Raw genomic sequence first — 26,825 nt, forward strand, 5'->3', positions numbered from 1 at the left:
TAATAGAGTGTACTTTGGAGCAGTTCTCTGAAGCTATCCTGAGAGACTTTTTCCTGACACTATACTCCCCAGCAGGGAAGCGACTGGTCATCACTGACCTGCTGCTGATTATTCAATACCATCTCAAATTTTAGGTAATTATTTGGGATGTCCTAAATCTATTGCTTATGTCTATGTGTGCTTAAATCTAATAAACAGTAGTTTTAGATAAAAGCATGCTTATTTGTATCAATCTTTCATCAGATGGAAGTGCTGCGTTCCCATTGCTTATTTCTGACACTGCCTGGAGTGAAACAGTTAAGTTACCACTGCTTTGGGTTCTGAAAACCGTGGGTAACGTGTATGTAAAATATTTTTTTGTAAGTTTTACTCAGATTTACCATTAAGTGACTGTTTAATTATTCTATATAACATTTTCAAGGACTAAATTTTAAAAAATACTTTAGAATACCCACATGTGTACAAACGGAATTATTCACACAGACTGGACATTTGCAGATGCATGCTAAATGTATGAGTGCTAAAAACCTGTGTGAGAGATAACTGTCACTAAAGATTCATGTACGTTTTGTGCAAAGTCTGCTAAGTCCGTATATATTGCATAGGTATAACTTTAAAAAAATCTGTCCCCAAATGTTAATGGAACATTTTTAATGATACTGTATGTTATAGACGCAAGTGTCTCAAATCTCAGTTGGGGAATACTTTTTTGGTTCAAAGAAAGAGTTCCACAGAAGTTGGAATCTTGATAGTTTTAAAATAGTTGCCACCTACCTATCTACAAACACCTAAAAGAGGCAACATTTTGAGGAATACCCTCTCAATTGTCAATAAGGGAAAAACTCAGCAAAATGTCAATATTTGGAACTATATTGGTCACAGTTTCAAGACAGGTTATGTAAATGCTCTCTCCAAACACTGTGTGGAAAATTTATATGTGAGCTCTTATTGATGGGAAGGTGGGATGGAGCGTGTGTGTTTTATATTTCAACAAGACATATAATTCACAAGTCCTCTATCCCTACTTACCCGGTGTCCCACAGTGAATAAAACCTGCCACTCCATGGAGCAATGTAACCTGAAAAAGTCAATGAAAAAAATACTCTGCTTAGATATTTAATTATAATGATTTAGATATTTCTTCAGATGTCTGCATAAGCATATATTACAAAGAAAGTTTAACACATTTTAAAAACTGTCATGAAACCCATATAATTTATAGAATTATTTCTGTCAAATAGACTTGCTATGATACAGTTTATATGCATAACTAAAAATGATTCTCCTCTTAAGGAACGAAGAATTATCAGCCTTACAGGACTTACACTATACTGTACAGATTCAATGTCATCATCACTCACACAGCTCAACAAATCATCAAGAGGTAGAGTAGTAGTTAAGACACATGTTCCAAAAAATCAAAGACAGTCTATAGCGTTTGGAGAAGGGAGTCAATCAAAATAAAACAGAACAGACTACCTACATACTTTCCTTGCAAAGTACTGTTCCTAAGTCATCAACATTTCATCTAACATTTGATTTCTCTAATGTTATCACTGCAGTATCTACATGCAACAGTGAATGCATACTAGTATTCAGACACCCTGATAAACCTTACATAAAAGCGTCAGGCTTTTTGAACATGTCTCTAACACAAAAAGAAAGTGATGATACTGTAGATCTCCAAGCTGAAAGAATTTTTATTTTATTTTTCCTTCCCCTGTCATTTAATGAAAACAAAACAGAAAAGTATTAAACTGAAGCATGAAAAATAAAATCTCATCTTTTAATCCTTATGGCTTTATGCATGGAGTAGGAAAAAGTTCTCTCAAGTCTGCATGTCAGCTGAACATAACTGATTCAAAGTTTTAATCTCTTATTCTATATAACAGGAGGTGCTGAGGGCAAATTTGTGTAAATGGATGTAGAGTAGTTTTACTACTACTAAACTGAAATATATTGTAGGTTCCTACAGATAAATACCCCTTTTCTCGCTGTAACTTGGCGATACAATTTAGGAGCAAAACTCCAAATCTGAATACTCCTGAACGTTTTGAAAATTAAGATCTAGGCTCTGCAAGTTCATTTCCATCTCTTCTACTTTCTACTATGAATAATGCCCTGAAAAAAAATTATTTTTAAACATCAGCGGCCAAATTTTGCCCTTGTATATCTGCCTGAAAAGTTCCACTGAAGTAAGTGGGAGCTGCTCACATGTATCTGAAGGCAGATCACAATCCAGCAAGTTGTGGAAACGTCTGGTAAAATGTATATTTGTTCTTTTTGTAACTTTTCAGCTCAACAGCAAAACAAAACGATTGCTGTTACAACCCTGAACACTAAAGTCAGCAGCATTTTTTTTGAACAACTATGTTATACACTCAAAGAAGTTTTACAAGAAGAGGAATATTAAGAAGCAAGAATGCAGTTACTGTAATGAGGTTTTGAGTCTTGAGAAAGCTAGCATTTCAGGGAATAGAGCAAAGCTGGCTTTTAAGGTCAATGACACAGATCCGTGCAGTTTATTGTATGTTCAGTACTTTCTCAGATGTTCAGTTAAGCCAGGAGGCTAGTGGACTTCAATTTGAAAAGCAATTAGTAATGTGAGAATTACTGATTTGACGACATCAGGGTTCTGATTCAGTAAGTATGGTGTACTGGCACATCTCTTTCTTGATGCCATATTTTCCAGAATTTTAACATTTATTTAAAATTTTTTTAAAAGTAACTCTAGCAGTTAAGGATGTTGAGATAGCCTCAAAAACATGAGCGAAGTGTAAAAAGATGCTATGCCTGCATTTGTAGAAGCTGAAACAATAGCTCCAGAGGTGCCAACTGTACATTCATATCACTGAGTGCTAACTCAGATATTCAATGGTATTTTGGCATAAGTGACCAGGCTTGGGAGACATTGTCTACCTCCCTCTCAATAAGATACACCCAAGGAGCCTAAAAGAGCACAGCTGGCATCGCAGGCAGCCCCAAAAGGGAGCCAAACTCAACAAGCCTAGTGGGTCACATAAGCCTCACCTAGTGGAAGTCAAACCCAAAGTACCTAGCAGAGTCCAGGAGTGCATATGGACCCCAAAGAGAGGGAGTCAAACCGAAAGAGCCCTGAAAGTCTCATGACCATATTCTGAAGATCTGCACAATAAATTGTTAGCAGCATCACTTGTGGGTGGATCTTATTTTGTGGGCAGGGCTTGGAAGAGTACCAGTACCTTTCTGTTCTGACTTCTGGACATTATCAAGTGTATCCCCAGTTTTCACAGTTTTGAACTGTATAGTACATTATCTCTTTTCCACTTTCTTCCCCAAAACCTAATTTTATCTGTTCCTTTTCATTATTTGAGAAAATAATGATTTACAATAGTTTACAAAGGCAAGGGACAATTTACAGGAGAAAACTACAAGTTTCTTAGATTTTGACTTTTTTCTTATATAAATTTGAACTTCTATCTTCAGTGCACTGTGAAGTAGAAAACACATAGGCTTCAAACACAGACACTTGCTTGCCTCATTTAAACATCTTCCAGGCATGTAACAGAAATGATGAGTTAAATAATTTTTCTTTTAAAAGCAAGAAAACATGTCTAACAACCCACTATATGCTTAACAGACTGCCACTGACCAACTGGAATTTCATTATACTGATATCCTCTTTAGGTTTTAGTTATCTATTTTAGGTTCAAATCTGGCTGAGGTCACAAGTGAATTTGGTGATCTCATCGTAGCCTACATCAGACATTTGGTAACATCATAAAAAATCCTGTCCAGGAGGCCCAGAGTTGGAACAACAGTGTTTTACAGGACAGGCCTAAAGTGCAGTGGTGGGGCTCTAATAAGAGCTATCTAGAATCTGTTCACATACTGTTTAATTTTAGTCAGACAAGAATTATTCCTACCCACGCTAATTGAAGAGCATTCATCACCTTTTATCTTCACCTTAAAGTACACACTCAGTTCTCATTTGAGGTCTCTTACCTGTATATGTCAAATAGATGACACTCAGGAATACAACACCAGCAGCTAGTGACACACCCAAGAAGAACAAGGTCTGGAATTCTTGCTTTGTTAGTCTGTCTCTCAAATACTGCAAAAAGGCATAGGCTTGCAACAATGCAAAAACACCTGTTTAAAGAAAGAGGAAAATTCTTGTATAAATTCTCCAGTAGAACAAGCAATAACTGGTATAACTGTGGAATCCTTTGGCCGAGGTTATGTCTCCACTAGCACTTTTGTCCATCAGGGGTGTGAAACCCCCCTCCCCCGCACCGACATAAGTGCCTATGTGGACAGTGCTATATCAGCAGGAGATGCTCTCCTGTCGGCATATAGGGGCTATACAGGAGACCTTACAGGGTGCAGCTACAGTGGTACAGCTGTGCTGCTGTAAGGTCTGTAGTGTAGACACAGCCTATGTTGGAAGTCTGGGAAACACATTGTATGACCTTTTAAGAAGACTACTGCAATGCTTACCCTTCTGGCCAAGAACCCATTAACCCCTATACTCATTTGATATGTGATCCACAAGACTAATTTGCAAGTTAGATCACTCAGGTATCTTTAAAGTTAAAAATGTTGCTGTTGATAAATGGAAGGTACTCCTCTATTGAGGAGTCAGGGGACACTACTTCCCATCAGATTCCCAGTTTGTTGTCATTGGCACTTGCTCCAATGACCCACTCTGCAAAAATCTAACACAGGTCTCCTGAAATCAAACACTAGATGGCCTGTATCTTGGGACTAATGAAAAGTAAATTTTCATACAAGAGGAGCTGACTGAAAAATGTAAACTATGAATACTAAAATGTAAAAATCCCTCACCTAGAATGTTTCACACTGAACAATTTCAGAAAAAAAATCAGAATTATTTTAAATTATTTATAAATTCAGTTGTTCAGTGGAAATTATATTCTACCTACCAAACATTCCAAATACACCACTGTTTTTGATACTTAAAAGTCACATTATATTCCAAAATTACAGTTGATCTAGTAGTAAATACATGACTGTCATATTGAGAAATGATCTAGTTTAATACTGGTAAAAGATTTACTACCTCCATTAACTTACACAAAAAAAGGATAATTTAACAATTAAAAGGGCATCCCCCTCCCCTGAATTTTACTAAATTGTAACACTTTCTATCCTTACCAATTTAATTAGCTAACATGTTTCTCCTTAACAACTTACATAATACAAAGGAGGTGAACAGCAACTTTTTTACCACAAATTCGTGGAATTCTTTGATGCATTAAAATTTTTGGAAATATTAAAGGAATTTTAGTTTTCCTACCTGCAGCAGCCATGTGCTCACTTGTTCTAATTGGCTGAAAGCCCACAAAAGGTATCTGCATGGATAATATTAAGCCCACAATGTAGAAAGTGCTATATGCTACAGAAGAGAAAAGGGGAAGAGTATGAATTACTACATGATATTTCAAAAAACCTTCACTACATCTCAAAAACAATTTCAATTTTCCTTTTATTCCCACCTGCAATGACACATAATATAGCAGAACTACATCATTTAGGTATTTGTAGTATTGATGTATATTACACACTATTTTTCTTCAGATTTACTCTGAAGAGATCTTAGCAATTTTCTCAACAGGAACACACTCATTAACAATGGCTCTGGAGAAAGCAGGAGACCACTGTTATTTGCACTAATATGTTCTTGCAAAGCATGAAAGAGTAAATGTTTCTTCTTTAGTTTGAGAGGTAAATGAAATCAATAGTCCATCCACCCAAGACATCTTCCTCTTGTCTGCCCTATCCCCAACAAAGAACTGATATTTGCAGGATAAGTGGCATTAGAAGAAGGAACAGAAGATGCATTCCATATGAAGAGAAAGGAACAGACTGGGACCATTTAGAGAGGAGACAATTGAAGTATACAAAAGAATGAATGGCATAAGTTAATGTAAATCAGTATACCTATTTGCCTTTCTCCTAATACAAGAAGGAGCGGACATTCAATTAACTTGAAAAGCAACCAAAAAAATAAGTAAGTAAATAAATAAATAAAAAATAAATAAAAGTACCTTAAAAGAAACCCACAGTGCACCATATATATTTTTAAACTTTGAAACTCAAACCAAAAAGGATTGGAAGCTAAGAATTCAGTAGGATTGAGAGGGGGAAAAAAAGATTAGAATTTACATGAACAATAAGAACATCCACAGTAAAATATTAGATAAAATTCGGAGCATTTTATTTTGAATGGCCTTCATGCCATCATGCTTCAGGACAAACCATCCACTACCTGAAGAGATTTGGGAGAAACTTTCCATTATGAAAAAAGAAAAGGAGTACTTGTGGCACCTTAGAGACTAACCAATTTATTTGACCATAAGCTTTCGTGAGCTACAGCTCCCCCCACCCCACTCTCCTGCTGGTAACAGCTTATCTAAAGTGATCACTCTCCTTACAATGTGTATGATAATCAAGGTGGGCCATTTCCAGCACAAATCCAGGGTTTAACAAGAACAACTGAGGAATGGGGGGGGGGGGGGGGGAGGAGAGAAAACCTTTTGTAGTGATAAACACCCATTTTTTCATGGTCTGTGTGTATAAAAACATCTCCTGTATTTTCCACAGTATGCATCCGATGAAGTGAGCTGTAGCTCACGAAAGCTTATGCTCAAATAAATTGGTTAGTCTCTAAGGTGCCACAAGTACTCCTTTTCTTTTTGCAAATACAGACTAACACGGCTGTTACTCTGAAACCTGTCCATTATGAGCAGGTTATTCTATCACTGTCCACTACAAGGCTTCTTACACATTTCCCTGTAGCATCTGGTACTGGCCAATATCAGATACATAACATTGAACTAGCTGGATTACTGGTCAGATGTGGTATGGCAATTTCTAAGCAGGACTAGTTTTATGCGCCTGCTTTTAAGAGCCTACTGGAGTGTGAAAGGATTATGGATTTCATGATCCTAGTAAATGTAATTCAATGTAGATGCCATGAATCTACTGCAATATTAAAAAGCAAGATCATGGTGCTACTTTTAGATTTTTTATGGCAGCCTGAACTTTACAGAAAAAAGAACTATGTATAGCTACTATGCAGCTGTAGAATAATTAGCACAACAGGGCCTCAATCTAGGTGCTTCATTAATACAAATAAATACCACTGTCATCAGAGATGAAACAGATTAAAAATAGCAGTCAGAGAATAAACAGTGGTGGTTAAAACCCCATTCTTCCACCAGACCCCACCCAAACACAACCCAAGTATCTCAGCTTTTAAACAGATGTGGTTAATAAAGTTTAGAAGTGGGATACCAAAATGTGTCTCTCGGCCAACTAGACTACGGTGTAGCAAATTAATGTTGACCTGAAACATTACATTAAGATCCAGGTAAGACTGAGAATACACATCTGTAATTTAGGATAAAATACACTAGAGGTACATTGTATTTATCCCCACAAACAAGCATTATAAACACAAAATACTCAAAGTTAAGATTACATTTAAACAGAAATCTAAGCATATTAAGTTGCCTTATTGTGTCAATTTTTTTAAAACTTTCCCTTTATTTTTTTAGTAGCTTATGTTTAAGACAGCACTGTACTATATTTGCTTTTTTGGGGGGGTGGGTCTCTGCTGCTGACTGTGTACTTCCAGTTCCATGAGGTGTGTGGTTGACTGGTCAGTTTGTAACTCTGGTGTCCGTAACTCTGAAGTCCTCCTTTACAAAATGGGAAATGACTGCCTAGGAAGGAGTACTGTGGAAAGGGATATGGGGATTATAATGGATCACAAGCTAAATATGAGTAAACAATGTAACACTGTTGCAAAAAAACAAAACACAAAACAACACACCACACCACCCCCCAAACATTCTGGGATGTATTAGAAAGAGTGTTGTCAACAAGACATGAAAAGTAATTCTTCCACGCTACTACAGGTTGATAAGGCCTCAACTGGAGTAGTGTGTCCAATTCAGGGTGCCACATTTCAGAAAAGATGTGGACAAATTGGATAAAGTCCAGAGGAGAGCAACAAAAATGATTAAAGGTCTAGAAAACATGACCTATGAAGAAAGACTGAAAGTATTGGGTTTGTTTAAGTCTGGAGAAGTGAAGACAGAGAGGGGACATGATAACAGGTTTCAAGTACATAAAAGGTTATAAGGAGGAGGGCGAAAAATTGTCCTTGTTAAGCTCTGAAGATAGGACAAGAAGCAATGGGCTTAAATTGCATCAAAGATGGTATAGGTTGGACATTAAGAAAAACTTCCCAACTGTCAGGTATTTAAGCACTGGAACAAACTGCCTTGGGAGGTTGTGGAATCTCCGTCATTAGAGGTTTTTAAGAACAGGTAGATAGATAAGTACAAACTGCCTACGAATCACTCTTTCCCCTTAAATTAATTCCCACCCCCACAATTTGAAAACATATTTCAGTATTAAGGTGTCCACAACTAAACACAGCACAGTCTCACCAGAGTCATATGAAAATGGACCACTGGCATGGCTTTTGGTTGACACATGAAGGTACATATGAATCTTTAGCGCATCAAGCATGTAAATATCTTGCAACGCTGGTTACAACAGTGCCATGTAAACACCTGTTCTCACTTTCAGGTGACATTGTGAACAAGTGGTCAGCACGGTCTCCTGCAAACGTAAACAAACTTGTTTGTCTGAGCAATTGGCTGAACAAGAAATAAGACTCTGTGGACTTGTAGGTTCTAAAGTTTTACAGTAAAAGCTTTGTTATCCGGCATGTTGGTTAATTAAATATTCTGGTTAACTGAGTTATACTTTATCAATGGAATACCAATTTTCAAAGAATTAGAATACAATAACTCCTCACTTAACATTGTAGTTATGTTCCTGAAAAATGTGACTAAATGAAACGATGTTAAATGAACCCAATTTCCCCATAAGAATGAATGTAAATGGGGGGGGATGGGGGGGTTAGGTTCCAGGGAATTTTTTTTTTTTTGCCATACAGTACAGTACTATAGTTGGGAGGTGCCTTTGCCTTACCCCACACAGGCACAGCCCACTGGCACTGGAGACAATGAGGCAGGCAAGGAGGCTGAAGGTGCTGTAGGCTAGGAGAAGCACGTTGCACAGCAGCAGCGGCAGTTTCCCCTATTCTGCAAGCATGAGGGGTGGGGGGGGTTCAACCCTTGGCCCACCCACTCCACCCCTTCCCCCAAACCCCACCCTTAACCCACCTCTTCTTCCCCCCACCCCTTCTGCCCCTTTACTCTGCACACCGCATCCTCATTCCTCCTCCCTCCCTCCCCGACTCCTGCCCATGGCAATCAGCTGGCTTGTGGTGTTCAGGAGGGGGAGGGGAGGATCAAGGACAATCTCAAGGATCAAGCTCCCTCCTGCCCATGGCAATCAGCTAGCTTGCAACATTCAGGGGGCAGGTGGGTGGGGGGGAGGAGCGAGGACACAGCACGCAGCCTCTCCCCTCCCTCCCGACTCCTGCCTGTGGCAATCAGCTGGCTTGCGGCATTCAGGAGGCAGGGGGAGCCTGCACACCAAGTCCTTGCTCCTCCCCCTTCCCTCCTGAATGCCGCAAGCCAGCTGATTGCTGCAGGCAGGAGGCGGAGGGAGAAGTCGCTGATCCGCGGGATCTGCCAGCGGGCAGGAGGCGCTGGGGGGCGCGGCATAGGGGAGCTGATAGGGGGGCTGCCAGCTGTGGACAAAGCAGGCAGCCAAACGACGTTATAGCAAAGCATTGCACAACTTTAATGGAGCATGTTCTGTAATTGACCAGAGACGTAAGATCGAAACAACGTTAAGCGAGAGGATGTTCAGTGGGGAGTTACTGTACAATAAAGTGAATAAAGTATAAAATACGGTAGTACAGTATACACGTATTCACCAATCCAGTAGTAGTACTGCACTGCAGAGTGATTGGTTTCTTGAAGCACTTAGGGTTATACAGGTAAAGTTTTCTGTACAGTAGATTATATTATGATACTACATATCACTATGGGCAGTGCATGGCATACACCCAGATCACTAAAAATACACTTAACACTAAAACTACACTAAACATAGTTTAGTCTTTGGTGATTCAGAAGGCACTTCAGGATCTTGCAGTGCCTCAGGGTCATCGTTATCAACATCAATTATCATTGTAGATGTAGAAGGTGTAGGAGATTGGGCTGAATCTGTAATGACCCTATGACAGGTGTGGGCAAACTTTTTGACCTGAGGGCCACATCTGGGTAGTCCATGAATGCTCACAAAATTGGGGTCGGGGTGCAGGAGGGAGGGCTCTGGTTGGGGATGCGGGCTCCGGGGTGGGGCAGAAATGAGGAGTTCAGGGTGCGGGAAGGGGTTCCAGGCTGGGGAGTGGGGTGTGGGCGGTGAGGGCTCCAGCTGGGGGTGTGGGCTCTGGGGTGGGGCTGGGGATGAGGTGTAGGAGGGTGCTCTGGGTTTGGAGGGCAGGAGGGGGATCAGGGCTGGGACAGGGGCCTGGAGTGTGGGAAGGGGTGCACGCTCTGGGGAGGGCCTGGGAATGAGGGACTTGGGATGCAGGAGGGTGCTCTCGGCTGGTATCGAGGGGTTTGGAGGGCAGGAGGAGAATCAGGGCTGGGGCAGGGGAAGAGGCTCAGGGGTGCAGGCTCCCGGTGGCACTTACCTCAAGCGGCTCTGCATACTGCCCTGTTCACAGCCAATGGGAGCTGCAGGGGCAGTGCTTGGGGCAGGGGCACCGTGCAGAGCGGAGGCCCCAGGCTGCCCCTACGCGTAGAAGCCATGCCTCTGCTTCTGGGAGCCGCATGGTGCGGCCCCCAACCCTGCTCCCCAGATGGAGCGCCAGAGGGGCCATGCTGCTGCTTCTGGAAGCTGTGTGGAGTGGCCCCCGGCTGGAGCGCCAGAGCAAGGCAAGCCCTAAACCCCACTCCTCAGAAGGAGCTCAAGGGCCGGATTAAAATGGGTGACGGGCCGGATCCGGCATGCAGGCCATAGTTTGCCCACCCTGCCCTATGACAAACCCTGGAAGCTGCTTTTTTGAATAAATCCCTGATATCAGCTTGCTTACTTGTCTTCTGCTTCTTTTGCAGAAAAGTAGAGTGAAGAATGGGCACTTGCATAACCTGGTGGAGAGTATACTAGTCCCAGTTACTAGACTGAAGATTTGTATTGGGAGATACCAGAAATGCAGGTTAACAGAGCTTTCTGGTTGATAAAGTGCCAGATAGCACACCTTTTACAGTACATTGTGTTATTTTTGAATGCAGTTTTTTTTGTACATAATTCTACATTTGTAAGCTCAACTTTCATGATAAAGAGATTCTTTAGAAGGGTAAATTGAAAAATACTATTTCTTTTGTTTTTCACAGTGCAAATATTTGTAATCAAAAGTAAATATAAAGTGAAAACTGTACACTTTGTATTCTGTGTTGCAATTTAAATCAATATATTTGAAAATGTAGAAAACATCCAAAATATTTATTTAAATGGTATTCTATTATTGTTTAATCGCGATTAATTTTTTAAATTGCGTGATTAATCGTGATTAATTTTTTTAATCGCTTGACAGCCCTACTTTAAATATATTATTTTATACCTTTTTAGAATATCTCTACCTTTTATCATTCAAACTGGAAGTACATGACACCTGTCAGAGAAAGCTCAGCCCCATCTCTCTTATTTCCTAGTTGAAAGCTGACTAACTACCTATCCCAGTTCTGAACCCTGGAAGTTGGCACCTTAAGGGAAAATGGTAAACTAGCTACCTAGCCGTTCATCACAGAACGTTCCATAATCATTGCGCTCCACTACTGGTCACTAACTTTACTTGGCATCAAAGGGATTTCCAAAACAGTTAGCCGCTTCAACCCAGACTTCAATTCTCTAGATGTTCCTGAAGCAATTCTTGATTACAAACACTATCTGTTCAAAGGTGGCTTACAGTAAGCTGAAGCTTTCATGCAACTTTCAGGATAGAATTTAGCCTTCTTGTCATTTCTTCTCCTGGAAACTGGGGGGCAGCACACTCGCTATCACTTTTACAAATACTCTGGGCCACATTCTTTGCTACAGTCCCAATCCTGCGATGAGCTCCCCAAGGACGGATCCATAAACCCACACAAAGCTCCACTGAGTTATAAGAGGTTCCATCCATGCAAAGCTCACAGCAGGATCAGGTCCTATATTTAATATTCGTATTTCTGTAGCTCCTAGGAACCCTGATAAGGAATTAGGGCCCCATTGTACAATGCACTGGACAGAAAAGTAGCTAAAATAACCAGACGCATCAATCAAGATGACTTGCCACCTTTTTGTTTCTAGTGGCTTCCTTTCAGCATTTGTTTTTGAGCCCTTGGTCTGGCTACTATTTTATCATCTATGTCAAGGGAATATATTTTTGCTATATAATACTCAATTTTCAAGGAACTGTTATAAATCATTTGTAACACCATGAAAATGTTGCAACACTGCCATCCTGTGGAATAGAAGTAACTGACATGCATCAGTGCATGTCATATTTGTCTAATAAACTATCATTTTTAAGCCTCCTATATTATTGTTATGTTTTCTACATAATAATTTATTCTTCCCCTACTTTATTCACCTCCCCACTACCTCCCCACAAAAGTTTGGGAAAAGCAGAAAGTGTGACCATCACAGTCAGATTCTCGCTTTCCCAGAAGTGCCTAAGAATTCTTGAAACAGAAAAAGAAAACCTGGTGCACTGTGCATGCTCTATTTTGATACTTCAATTCAAAACTATTATTAAAATTCCTCCAAATCCCTTCATGCTTTGAGGATCCCATACCCAATTTTTAATCCCAACTGTATTCCACCTTTGAGATTCCACAATGAAGGCAACACATATTCCTGTTTAATCTGGAAGTGACAGTTACTTGCATGAAACTCTCCCCACTCTGAATTAAATACAAGCTTTTCCACATGGCTACCAGTTCCCTTCTGCCTGGGAGAGAAAAAAACAGCTAGGGTTCTAATTCAATGATGTTACTTTATTAGAAATCTATACCAAACTTTGTATACAAGAAAAAATTGTCAAAGTTCCGAAGTTAATAGATTTTAAGGGCAAAAGGGACCATCCTTTGAACATCTAGTCTAACATGCTGCATAACAGAGCTCATTGAATTCACTCCATAATGCCCTAGTGGGTTTGTATATTCTTTGCAAGAACAACGAATCATGTACTCTCATCTAATGATTTTAAAAACTAATTGGGTCACCACAAAAAGTCTATTCTACGGAGAATAAGCAACTTTCACAAACCAAGCTTTGACACAATTTTAGTTGCTGCGCAATGCACTAAATCATGAGAGAATAACCTCCTGAAAGTATGTTGGTGACTAAACCAACGCTGATTTCTGCAACCAAATCTATGCAGTTTTACACTATAATTATTCACTTTGATTAGAGTACTCTAGACCCACGAATATTAACAACTCAATCCTGGGGCAAAAAAAAATTAAAAACCCCAGACTGAAGTCAAAACACTGATATGTTTAATAATCCCCGGGTTGTTTGTTTTTTAAAATATGCTGCTCTTCAAATTATAAAATGCTAGTCTGGAGGACAAGAAATAGGTAATTTTAAATCAATCTCCCCTGGATTTAAGCCTTGAATAAGTGTGCTGGTTTACTAAATAAAGTTGCAAAAAAAGTGTTCAGAACTTGAAAACGTAGAATTGCAGAGTGAAAATCACAAGTTAATAATGGAGGCAGCAAATTACAGACCCTAGAACTTGCATGAACATGTCCTATGTCTGCATCTGTAAATGTCTTCCCTGGCAAACATATAAACATACAATGCAGAGTATTAAATAGTATAGTAAATCAGAATCCTTTATGCAACAATTTATCAAAATATTTGAGATCACAATCAAGACTTTCTGCTTCTGGTCTGAAAAGGTTGCTTTCTTATTCAGACATTGGTACTGCATTGCAATTACAAGCAATTTGCTTGATCTTACCCAACACATCATTCAGATTCAAACAGAAGTCACTGACCCTTACATCAAGATTAAAAAGGTATCAGTAGCTTGACCTCATGTGTTCAGGAGCAGTCAGCGTGAGGTTAACACCCAGATTGCAAGTGGATCAGTAGATACACAGTTTACACTATTGAAGTCTTTAAACCATGATTTGAGCCAGAGGTTATGGGTCTTATTACTGGAGGGGGTGGGTGAGGTTCTGTGGCCTGCAATGTGCAAACGATCAGACTAGATGATCACAATGATCCCTTCTGGCCTTAAAGTTGATGAGTCACTGATACATTTGCCTACAAATCATAAAACAGCCCCAATCCTGGCAAAGAGTTCATGTTCTGGAAAAAAATTTGCCTGGTAAATTATATTGAATTATACTGCAAGGCAAATTATATTATGACTCATTTAAAAAAATGGTTACTAACCTTCTGTAACTGTTGTTCTTCTTCAAGATGTTTTGCTCATGTCCGTTCCAATGTAGGTGTGTGCTTGCCCAGAGCAAAGCCACCGGAAAGTTTTCCCTCAGTGGTATCTGTTGGGTCAGCCCTGGTGCCCCCTGGAGTCACGCCCTCATAGTGCTGGTATATGGGGCCCTGTCACCCCCTCAGGTCCTTCTTGCCCGCTAACTCTGACAGAGGGGCAGGTGGGGGGACGGTTGGAATTGACATGAGCAACACATCTCAAAGAACAACAGTTATGGAAGGTTAGTAACCGGTTTTTCTTCTTCAAGTGCTTGCCTATGTCCACTCCAATGTAAGTGGCTCCCAAGCAGTTGTGCAAGTGGAGGGTTTGAAATTCATTGGAATGCTGACTGTAACACCATTCAGCTGAAACCCACAGTGTCTAGCTTGCTGGGTTATGGCATAGTGGAAACTGAAAGTGTGGACTGTCGACATCTACAGATGTCCCGAATAGGAACTTGTGCCATGAACGCTGTCACCGATGCTTGAGCTCTTAAGAGTGAGCTGTCAGCAGAGGAGCCGTGACCTTTGCTAGGTCATAGCATGTGCGGAGGCAGGCAGTGATCCACAATAAAATTCTCTGGGCTGAGACTGGACGGCCTTTCATTCAGTCTGCAATGGCTACAAAAAGCTGAGTGGATCTCTGAAAGGGTATAGTCCTATTCTATGTAGAAAGCTAGTGCATTCAGTGAGTGGAGTCTCTGTTCCTCCATGTTAGCGTGTGGCTTTGGATAGAAGACGGGTAGGAAGATATCCTAGTTACTATGGAATTGTGATACCACCTTTGACAGGAAGGCTGGGTGTGGCCACAGCTGAACCTTGTCCTCGAAGACGACTGTGTAACAGTGGTTCTGAAGTAAGAGCTCGGCTCTCCGAGACCCTTCTGGCAGAAGTAATTGTGACCAGGAAGGCCACCTTCCAGGACAGGTAGAGAACATGTTGCCTGCAGTTCAAATGGGGGTCCTGTTAGCCTTGCCAACACCAAGTTGAGGTCCCAGGGAAGGAGTGGCTGGCATACCTAGGGGGTATAACTGCTCCAACCCCTTAAGAAAATGACACAGACTGAGTTTGAGAAGACGGACCAGCCATTCATCTATGGGTGAAAGGTCAAGATTGCAGCTAGATGAAACCTAAATAGATGATACTATTAGGTCTTGCTGTTTAAAGTGGAGTAGGTAATCTAGAATGAAAGGCAGTGTGTGCTGACTGAATAGGAGAAACCCCCTTTTGCACTGACCAGATCAAGAATCTCTTCCACTTTGCCAAGTAAGTGGCTCTAGTAGCTGGTTTCCCTACTCCCTAAAAGCACCTCAGGAACAGGTCCAGAGCATACCAATTCTGCAGGGTTCAGCGATGGAGTTTCCACGCTTTGAGATGAAGAGACTCGAGGTTCAGATGAAGTAGACAACCATGGTCCTGAGAGATCAGGTCCAGAAACAGAGGCAGGCTGTGTTCACCGAGAGATCTAGGAGGACGGTGAACCAGTGCTGATGCAGCCAGGCCAGGGACATCAGGATAAGATGCGTCCTGTCTCTTCTGACCTTCAGCAGGACCCTGTGTATGAGAGGGATGGGAGGGAATGTGTAGAAGAGCTGGTCCAACCAAGAGGAGAGAAAGGCATCTGCAAGTGAGCCCGGGCTGTGGCCTAGGAAGGAGCAGAAGTGAAGACACTTCCTGTTATGTTTTGTCATGAACAGGTCTACCTGGAGAGTTCCCCACTTCTGGAAAACAGCGCTAAGAATGTGTGGGCGAAGAGACCACTCATAACGGTTGGAAAAGGATCTGCTGAGATGATCCACTAACTCATTCTGTGACCCCAGAAGGTAGAAGGCTTTGAAGTGGATCAAGTGGGTTATGCAGAATTCCCACAGGAGAGGAGTTTCCTGGCACAGGGGAGAGGAGCGTGCTCTGTCCTGCCTGTTTATGTAGAACATTGCTGTCATGTTGTCTGTAAGGACCAACATGCAGTTGCTCTCCAAGTGGGGTTGGAATGCCTGGCAGGCTAGGCACACCACCCTCAGTTCCCTCACAATGATGTGTAACAAGAGCTCCTCCGGGGACCAGAGGCCCTGAGTCCTGAGGGGCCCAAAGTGAGCCCCCATCCCATTGCTGATGTGTCTGTAACTAGAGATATTGACGGTTGGGGCCTTAAGATGGGACTCTTACGCATACTGTCCATGGTACAGCCATCAAAGATGGTGGCAATAACCGATGGGGGAACCGAGACCACGCAGTTCAGATGGTGTCAGCCCAGTACATATACCAACACCAGCCAAGACTGGAGAGATCTGATCCATAGTGTCGCATGTTGCGCCACATAGGTACATGATGCCATATGCCCTAGGAGGAACTTTAGGCAGTTTCTTGCTGTTGTGATGAGGTGATTCCTCAGGTTCTCTATTAGCACCTCTAGAGTTCTGAAGCAGTTTTCCATCAAAAAGTCTCTGGCCTGGGTCAAGTTGAGGACTGCCCCAAGGAATTCTATCCTTTGAACCACGAAAAGGGTAGATTTCTAAATGTTTACGAACAGCCCCAGATCCTGGAAAGTTGACTGTATTAACTCCACGTTTGCCTCCACCTGGGCCTTGGATCAAACTCTGATCAGTCAGTTGTTGAGGTAAGGGTAGACCTGAACCCCTTATCTCCTAAGGAAGACTGTGACGATTCCCATGCACTTCATGAATACTCGAGGGGCTGCTGGCAGGCCAAATAGGAGCACAGTAAATTGGTAGTGCATGTTATTCACAACGAATCGTAGGAACCTTCTGTTTCCCCGTAAGATCACAATATGAAAATACATATCCTTCAAGTCAAGGGTGGCGTACCAGTCCCCCAGATGCAGAGCTGAGATTAAGGAGGCCAAGGAAACCATGTGGAACTTCAGTTTCCTCATGAATCCGTTGAGGTTTTGCAGGTCCAAGATTGGTCTGAGATCGCTATGAGCCTTTGGGATTAGGACGTAACAAGAGCAGAACCCCTCAGCCCTTCACTCTTGTGGAACCTCTTCCACTGATCCTGCCCTTCAGAGCGACTGCACCTCCTGGGCTAGAAGTTGCTCATGAGAAGGGTCTCTGAAGAGGGACGCGGAGGGTGGGAAGGAGGGGAACAACTGAACTGAAGGTACATCCCACTTCTATCATGTGTAACACCCAGCGATCTGAGGTAACGTGGGTCCACGCCTGACAGAATTGGATAACCAATCCACAAAAATAGGGGAAATCAGATACACACATTGTCCTTGTACGTCATCCCTGAGTGGCCCATCAAAAGGCCTGCTTAGACCCCGCTGATTGTCTCGGGGTGGGTAGGGGGGGAAGGGAGAGACACACCAGGGCAGACGAGGACTGGGATGGAAGCCTCCTCTTATAGCCTCTACCTCTTCTCCTACAGTAGTCTTGTCTCTGCTGTGGTGGGTAGAAGTGGGCCATCATTTGGGGTTTATAGTGCTTACTGGTGGGAGCTGGTATATACAATCCCAGGGATTTCAGGGTGCCTTTCGAGTCTTTCAGACTATGCAGCTTTGAGTCTGTTTACTCTGAAAAGAGCACTTGCCTTTAAACGGAAGGTCCTACACTGTCTGCTGCCCTCATAGGGCAACTCCAAGGACTGAAGCCACGAGCTTCTTTTCATACCCACAGCCATAGTCATGGATCGGGCACAGTCTGTCACACCCAAAGCTGCCTGGAGGGACACTCTCGCCACTGATTTCTGCTCTCCAACTAGGGCCGAGAACTCACCCCAGACTCCTGTGACAAAAGCTCCTTGAATTTTGCCATTGCGCTCCAGGAGTTGAAGTCATACTGGCTCAGGAGCTCTTGCTGATTTGCAATCCTGAGCTGGAGGCAATCAGTTGAGTACACCTTTCTGCCAAAAAGATCTAGTTTTCTGGTGTCTTTGGCCTTGGGAGTCAGCCCTTGCTGCTCCTGCTTATTTGCCACTGAAACAACCAGAGCCTGGTGGAGCTGTGTGTGTGCAGGAATTTGTACTCATTGGGAGGGACAAAGTACTTTTCTCCATCCTTTTCGCAGTAGGTTACAGGGACACAGGGGTCTGCCATAAGGCTTTTATGGGGTCCACAATGGCATTGTTCAAAAGTAGAGCCACCCACAATGTCCCTGAAGCCACTAAAATGTCGACCAGGGTGTGGAAGGATTTGGAGATCTCCTCCACCTGGATACTCAGGTGCTGGGCTTCCCTCCTGAGGAGCTCCTGGTGTGCCCTATAGTCATCCTGGGAAGGCACTATACTTTTTCCCACCACCACCTCGTCAGGAGAGGAGGAAGAGGAAGCCTGTATCGTCAGGGTGCCTTGTTCCTCGCCCTCTGCAACAGATGGGTCCCAGGTGTAAAGGCCTGCGCGGATACAAATTTATATCTGTGGAATCGCAGGGCTCTCCTGGGAACCGTTGTGGCGAAAGGAGCAGCATATGGGGCCGCTGCTCCCAGGAGCCAGCGCCCTGCGCCTGCAGCTCCTCTGGCGCGGCTGTACTGCCTGCAGCCCCGCCCCCAGTGCTGCTCCCGTGCCTTCCACACAGCTGTCTGCGTTTCCTGTCTGGGGGCATACGAGCCGCTTGAACACAAGAGTGCGACCAGGGACAGCTGCCAGTGAGCCTGGGGCACAACCCAGTGGGTGGGACTGGGGAAGGTGGAGGAGCTGCCAGTGTGGGGCAATGGCTCCAGGGGGTGGCGGCCCCACATTCTGCTCCTTTCACCGCTGCAGTTCCCGGGAGAGCCCTGTGGTTCCATGGATACTGATTTATATCTGCATCCGCGCAGGTCTCTCCCCATGTGGCCGGGTTTTGCAGTTTGGTACTGGACTAGGCACTGAGGCCTGGTCCCTGCTCCAAGGGAGGTGGCGGGGAAGTTCTCTACCCCAATACAACGGAGTAGAACCACCTGGACGGGGAACCCTGCACTGCTGAAAAGCCCAGGGATTCCAGAATGGCCACTGTAGTGGCATCTGCCATTGCACCGATAGCCAGGCTGTCAGTGGAATGCCCTGGCTCATCTCAGCAGTTGGGTATCACCGATCAGAGCAGTGTCTGCTCCCGAGAGAAGCATATGACTTCGCCTCAGAGTCTAACTCTGAGGAGTTGCTTTTCGGTGACCAATGTTGCGCCACCATGGCTGGCTTGCCTTTTGACAGCACCTGGGGTCTCAGTGCCTCAGTGGTCCACACCTTTGATAATGCTGCTGTCAGCTCTTGAAAGGTGAGGGATGGCAGTACCGAGAGTGACAGCAATTCCCTCACTACCTCAAAGCCCCCAGCATGGTTGATTGTGGCAGGGCTGTCAAACTCCGGTGGCGAAGAGTCCAAAGATGCCAGACTCAATGGCACCCTTCCCAGGACCAGAGTCAACAGTACTGTACACACCACTGGTATCTCTAAGTGGCCCAGCATGGGTCGCACTCTGTCAGCGTCTCTATGCCCCTGAGACCTCAGAGTTGGGGAACACCCCATGTCAGTTTTTCTCTGCTTCTTTCTTGGCACCGGCAATGGAAAGCAGTGCCGAGAGTCCTGTACCTAAGTAGTCTTCCCTGGTACCAGAGACGAGTGTTGGTGCCAGGAGTCCTGGGCTGCAGAGGCCTTCCTCAGCGCCAGAGAAGCGGAATGGCACTGCATCTCCCTTAGAGATACCACAGCACTTCTTATTGAAGCCAAAGTACTTAGTGCCGAGTCAATGTGACTTGGCTCCAAAAGGGGGACGAAGTGCTGCCTCCATAAGGAGAAACTTGAGTCTGGTGTCGCTGTCCTTCTTAGTTATGGGCCTGAAGTCCTTGCAAATCCTGCAACACTCCTGCACATGGGCTTCCCCCAGATACTTGAGGAAGCTGGGGTAAGGGTCACTAATCAGCACTGATTATGGCCATCAGATTATGGCACAATGCACACGGCTTGAACCCCAGGGACCAAGGCATACCCCAGTGTTGGGGAAGGGCTAACCCTGCTAAGCGGTGTCCACAACCAACCAACTAAAACAAACTCTAGAAAAAGAACTATTTACAGATACTCAGCAAAGTCTACTGATAGAGACACTTGCGGAAAAACGCAAAGACAAGCAGTAGTTCCAGTGACAGTCATGAGCGATAAGAAGAAACTGAGGGGGCAGCAGAGTCATATATACTAGCGCTATGCGGGTGCAAAGCCGGGGACACCAGAGCCACCCGACCCGATGGATACCAATGAGGGGAAAAAACTTTCCGGTGTCGGTGTTCGAAGAAGAATATTTTTTATCAGTGTATAGACATCGGTGTAAAAATCCATCACATGGGTTTTCAATATTTTATGGTGGCGCTGCCAAAAAACTGACAAATACTTTACTGGTTAGAATGTTCATTTACTTACAAATCCAGGATTTAAAATACAGTAATTCAGATTGTTTTATTCTATAGGTCTTTTGGATTTTTTTTTATTTTTATTTTTTTAAAAACTACCACTGCAATGCCACAAAGTTGCAGATATTGCTTCAGCCCTTGCTATCTGTCTCAACCTATGAAATGAATTTTACATGCACCATGATAATGTTGTGAGAGTTAAAAAGTGACTTTTGCATTCCAATGAATTATTAGGCATTACAGACAGTCTCATTTGCAATCTAAGGCCATTCTTTATATATCCAAATTTGTATGGGCTTTAGAAAACTGGTTTTCTTATCTATAATGGTATGTCAGAAAAATCCACTTCCCTTTCAAGCAACTTTCACAGATATGCCTGAATATTTCTGATACGTTAAAAATGTGCTATTAACTATACCAAAACCCTCCCATATACTGAAGTCATGATTTGATATCAGATACACATGAAGCATCTGTCTGTATGAAGCCTTTAACACACTGGGATCTTCAAGATATAATTTGTATATTAAAAGTGCAAGAATATAGTCAACTTTCCATCTTGCTTATACCCCAAATATACATATAAACTCTATACCTCCCAATATTCCTCTACATTAGGGTTACTTTGCGTCTCTAGGCAAATAAAGCAGTTTTAAAGGTCAGCAGACCAAACTTTCAGAGGTTTTGTCCTTTTCCCTCCCCCATAGCCAATGGACACCCCTGGATGCCAAAGGCGGTGTCATTGTTGCACCTATCAACCAGTAGCCCTGAGTTTGGTTTAATTTGCATCAGTAAGCAATCTGGTACAGACACCCCTCAGTATCAGAAAGGTATAAAGGTATATTATGACTTCTCAGTCACCACTCAGGTATTGCACCAGCATTTTCAACTGCTTAAAAACAATTACAGTTTTAAATACTGCAATTTTTGGCGTTTGACTTCTCTTCCACATGTTCTTTTTCTCTAGAATACTCAAAGGTAAACAAGACGATAGGTAGAGGAAGTGATATGTAACTTATGCTAAGTATAGATTTTCCTTGTTATATATGGCCAAAAAGTGGAAGGAGGAGGGAGAATCATATTGTTTTTCCAACAAGTGATGTGGCAATTACACTACTCTTATCTTCTTAAAAACTGGATAAAGGTAAGTACACAAGGACTAAGTACACAAGGAACCGTAACATTGGTTATTGTTGATAACTAAGGTTTCAGCACTTAAAATGAATCTCTATCATTGTTTTAAAATACTGTAATTATGTAGAACCTCTATCCTTTTTCAAATGCCTTCTTCCAGAACAAGAGTTTGAGGCTTTCATGATGTCTTTGGGAAGACCTCAAAGGGTCTAAATTAAGAAATACATGTATCAACAACAGGGAAAGTAAGATACTTTTTTGGGTAGGCCTTTGGAACAAATTGCAATGAACTGAAATTAGTAGTTAGATTCTTAACTTTGGCCACATCTACATTATGGTGTCATAGCTATGCTGATGCAAAACTTTACCATAGATGCTCAGTGCAAGGCATTTTCCTGTTGCTGCAGTAACTTCCACCACACCAAGCTACAGCAGCTAGGTCGATGGAGGCGTTCTTCTGTCCATCTAGCCACATTTATACAGGGAGTTTAGACTGGCATAACTACAACCAGCCCCTGAGTGCTGTAGCTATGTCAACCCAAGCATTAAGTGTAGACCAGGCCTTTGTTTCACTCAGTGAAGTCTGGTTAATGCAGATACAGGCACTACCCAACTGGGTCTTTTTCCATCCTCCTGCCTCAGTATCTTTAGTAACCTCTCACTGCATAGAGCATGTCAGACTCCTGTTAAAACATTTATATTTGTAATTTTTTTTCATACAATTTCCTTTACAAAAGAGATGGGAAAGAAGAATTCTAGAAAAAAATAAATGTACTCATCTGAAGTACAAATTACAAATCTCATTTCCAGCATGAGGTGCTATGTACTCATATTTTTAATGGAGTCCACACTGTATTATACTTTATACATTCCTCAAGAAACTGTTTATTAAATTATTCTACTCACACACACATACATTTTTGGATCACAGCAGCATTGCCTGAGTTGAAAAGTAAAGGTATGACCAAATGAAAACTTCTAATTTTATAATGCAAACATTTCCAACTATATATAGCAATTGACCACAAAACCAGCATATACATGGATCAAAGGATGCATACTATACTAATGCTCTGTTTGTCCTGATTAAAGTCCCATTAAAATCAAGTTGACATGAAAAATTAGATATTACATAAAGCCTGGGAAGAAAATTAATACTTCCTCTTATTACCTCACTTACCAGGAATTTAAAAAGTGAAATGAAGACTACACCACACACCAGTGACTTGATAACATTTAAAACTATGCTGCATAAAATGAACTACCCAGAAAGATCAGCTCTATTTTAGAACAGATGGTCTCTCATTCTGTTAATGCAAGAGAGGTCTTGCTTACTGCTGCAAAGCCAAAGTCACCAGATGTGAAACAGGACTAAGTAAAAATGTGCAATAAGCTTTACTAAATTTAATATAATTTTACAAAAATACATATACTTTCTTCTATAATTATCTTCAGTTGACAAATTAATTACACTCTAGATCATGGTGAAGCCTGCAACAATAGATAGCTTTACAGTAGTTAGTCAAAGAGAGGTTCACTATGCCCCAAGGTGGATAAAAATTGATTTCATTTTTTTAAAACTGATTTTGTTTTTAGAATTTCAATTAAATGCATTTTTTTAAAAAATAAACCTATGTAAAATTAAATTTGAAATAATAGCCAATGTTAAAGCTTAATCTAATAAATCACTTAAATTAAATTAAAAATATTCAAGCAGAACATATATGCTGTTCAAGTTTTAAAAAGAGAAACCACTGAATTTGTAAAAGTCACTGGCTAAGCACCTTCAATTTGTTGAAGTGCTAAACCAGCTTTTGATAGCAGTAGCCTCTTCTGCAGGTGCAGAGAGAATATTTTAATTTCTGTTTATTCAACTAGTGTTCAGTGATTAGTTCTTCATTCAAAGTTGAGAAATAGATTGGGAGCTGGAAAAAAAGCAGGAAAGCTGGTTTTCCTCTTCAAATCTGAGTAGAAATGTGGTTAGAGAGGAGATTTAACAGTTCAAAAATTGTGAAGGACATGTGAACAGTCAGAATGGATTCACCAAGGGTAAGTCATGCCTGACTAATCTAATTGCCTTCTATGATGAGATAACTGGCTCTGTGGATGAGGGGAAAGCAGTGGACATGTTATTCCTTGACTTTAGCAAAGCTTTTGACACGGTCTCCCACAGTATTCTTGCCAGCAAGTTAAAGAAGTATGGGCTAGATGAATGGACTATAAGGTGGAGAGAAAGCTGGCTAGATCATAGGGTAGTGATCAACTGCTCCATGTCTAACTGGCAGCTGGTATCAAGCGGAGTGCCCCAAGGGTCGGTCCTGGGGCTGGTTTTGTTCAATATCTTCATTAATGATCTGGAGGATGGCGTGGATTGCACCCTCAGCAAGTTTGCAGATAACACTAAACTGGGAGGAGAGGTAGATACGTTGGAGGGTAGGGATAGGATACAGAGGGACCTAGACAAATTAGAGGATTGGGCCAAAAGAAATCTGATGAGGTTCAACAAGGACAAGTGCAGACTCCCGCACTTAGGATGAAAGACTCCCATGCACCGCTACGGACTAGGGACCGAATGGCTAGGCAGCAGTTCTGCAGAAAAGGACCTAGGGGTTACAGTGGATGAGAAGGTGGATATGAATCCACAGTGTGCCCTTGTTGCGAAGAAGGCCAATGGCATTTTGGGATGTATACGTAGGGGCATTGCCAGCAGATCGAGGGACGTGATCATTCCCCTCTATTCAACATTGGTGAGGCCTCATCTGGAGTACTGTGTCCAGTTTTGGGCCCCACACTACAAGAAGGATGTGGAAAAATTGGAAAACGTCCAGCGGAGGGCAACAAAAATGATTAGGGGGCTGGATGACCTATGACCTATGAGGAGAGGCTGGATAACACATGACCTATGAGGAGAGGCTGAGGGAACTGGGATTGTTTAGTCTGCGGAAAAGAAGACTGAGGGGGGATTTGATAGCTGCTTTCAACTACTTGAAAGGGGGTTCCAAAGAGGATGGATCTAGACTGTTCTCAGTGGTAGCAGATGACAGAACAAGGAGTAATGGTCTCAAGTTGCAGTGGGGGAGGTTTAGGTTGGATATTAGGAAAAACTTTTTCACTAGGAGAGTGGTGAAGCACTGGAATGCGTTACCTGTGGAGGTGGTGGAATCTCCTTCCTTTGAGGTTTTTAAGGTGAGGCTTGACAAAGCCCTGGATGGGATGATTTAGTTGGGGATTGGTCCTGCTTTGAGCAGGAGTTTGGACTAGATGACCTCCTGAGGTCCCTTCCAACCCTGATATTCTATGATTCTATGCTGACCAGAAACAATGAGTTCAATTCACTACCAAATATTACTGTCTTTCTTTAATGAATTAGCTATTTTTAAATGCAAAACATGATAAGCTTAATTTTCTTCCCTTAAATAAACCTGCATTAAATGTGCCGGATACATAACCAATGAAAAACAATTTTAAAATGCTGTTTTTGTGCATTTTTAATTGACTTCCAAGTTTTATCCAAATGCCGCTTGACACAAACCAGGAGTAAAAAATGAATCTAGTAAATAAAAAAATGTGTCATTCTCCATTTTCCTAACGTAATAAAAATATGTAAAAATTAAGAATCTGAATAAATAGATGTTACGCTACATAACTTCTTAAATATGTATAAACAGTTTCAGAGTAGCAGCCGTGTTAGTCTGTATCCGCAAAAAGAAAAGGAGGACTTGTGGCACCTTAGAGACTAACAAATTGATTTGAGCATAAACCTTCGTGAGCTACAGCTCACTTCATCGGATGCATTCCTATAAACAGCGTATCCCCCTGGCTAGCAAAAAGTACCACCCGAATTATAGTAGCTAATGAGAATCAATTAATTATCTAAATCAAGGTTTCCTGCTTGGTAACTTAAATCTACTTTGATTTAAATTAATCCATCCTGCTATATCTATGAATACAACAGTGTAAAAAAATTCAAGATGCACAGGATATGTAATGATGTATTTTTTTATTCTTCACTGAAATTGTATTGATTTATTGATTTCTATTCTGGTAGCACAAAGTATGCCTGAAGAATTCCTGCCCCAAGGAGCATAAAATTTAACCAGAAGATTATAAAATTGTAAGCTTTTCTAGAGTTTTAATATTTATTGCTCAATGACAAACCATGAAAACACTTTCATTATGACCAACGTATATAAATTTGTTAGCTCTGTCACTGATTTACATAAAAAACATCATAAAAATGCCAAGCAGATCAATTAAATACTCTCTAAACACTATTTACACATGTTTGAAAGTGAGGAAAAGGGTCTCTTCTGAATCCAGTGCATTCTGAAGGATTCCTTTGGATTTGACGGACTCCAAACTAGGGGCAGTGGAATGGGGAAGAAGAGGGAAAAGAGGGCAGAGCTATAGCCCCCACAAAGAAAATACTGGAGGGATAGATCTATATTTCTGCACCCCCACTGTTTTCCAACCCCAGAGAGCAGGACCCAGCTCTGGTCCAGCACATGAGTGGTGAGGGAGTGGGGGAGAAAAACACAAGAGCAGGACCTGGAAGAAGGGCTAGAGGAGGCACTGAGGATAGCGCATGAGATCAGGCTGGCTGGTGAGAAGCCTGACCCAGATCAGTCCTGCCTTCCAGCATCTGGGGGGGCGGGGAGGGGAGGCATCAATGCACCAGCCACTTGGGGGGGAGGGGGAGGGAAGGTAATGTGGAACACAGCAGTTAGTGAGCAAGGAAGTGCCATAAGAATGGCAGTAGGAACTACCAGGATATGCCTTCTGAGTCTGGAGGGGGCTGTTTCCCCCAGTCACAGTAGCTCCCCTTGCTCTCCTTCCACCCACCCCATTCACTGGGAGCTTCTACTCTCAGCCCCACTCTAAACTGCTCTTTAGATTTTAAATTTGCTGGTAAACTAAAATTATCCCAAGTTT

At 42.2% G+C, this 26,825-nt stretch overlaps 1 protein-coding gene across 1 annotated transcript in view; it reads right to left on the bottom strand.

Annotated features, from left to right (window-relative positions):
* The window catches only part of STT3B (STT3 oligosaccharyltransferase complex catalytic subunit B), a 78,013-nt gene that overhangs the window by 17,042 nt on the left and 34,146 nt on the right, over positions 1-26,825 (bottom strand). The window contains exons 6-8 of the mRNA XM_074945620.1: positions 5,300-5,398; positions 3,985-4,131; positions 1,030-1,078 (exon numbers count right to left, since the gene is read on the bottom strand). Of these exons, the coding sequence (XP_074801721.1) occupies positions 1,030-1,078; positions 3,985-4,131; positions 5,300-5,398 (295 nt within the window). The remainder of the gene's footprint in view (positions 1-1,029; positions 1,079-3,984; positions 4,132-5,299; positions 5,399-26,825) is intronic.

This window comes from Natator depressus, chromosome 2 (assembly GCF_965152275.1).
Source record: "Natator depressus isolate rNatDep1 chromosome 2, rNatDep2.hap1, whole genome shotgun sequence".
Classification (NCBI taxonomy): Eukaryota; Metazoa; Chordata; order Testudines; family Cheloniidae; genus Natator; species Natator depressus.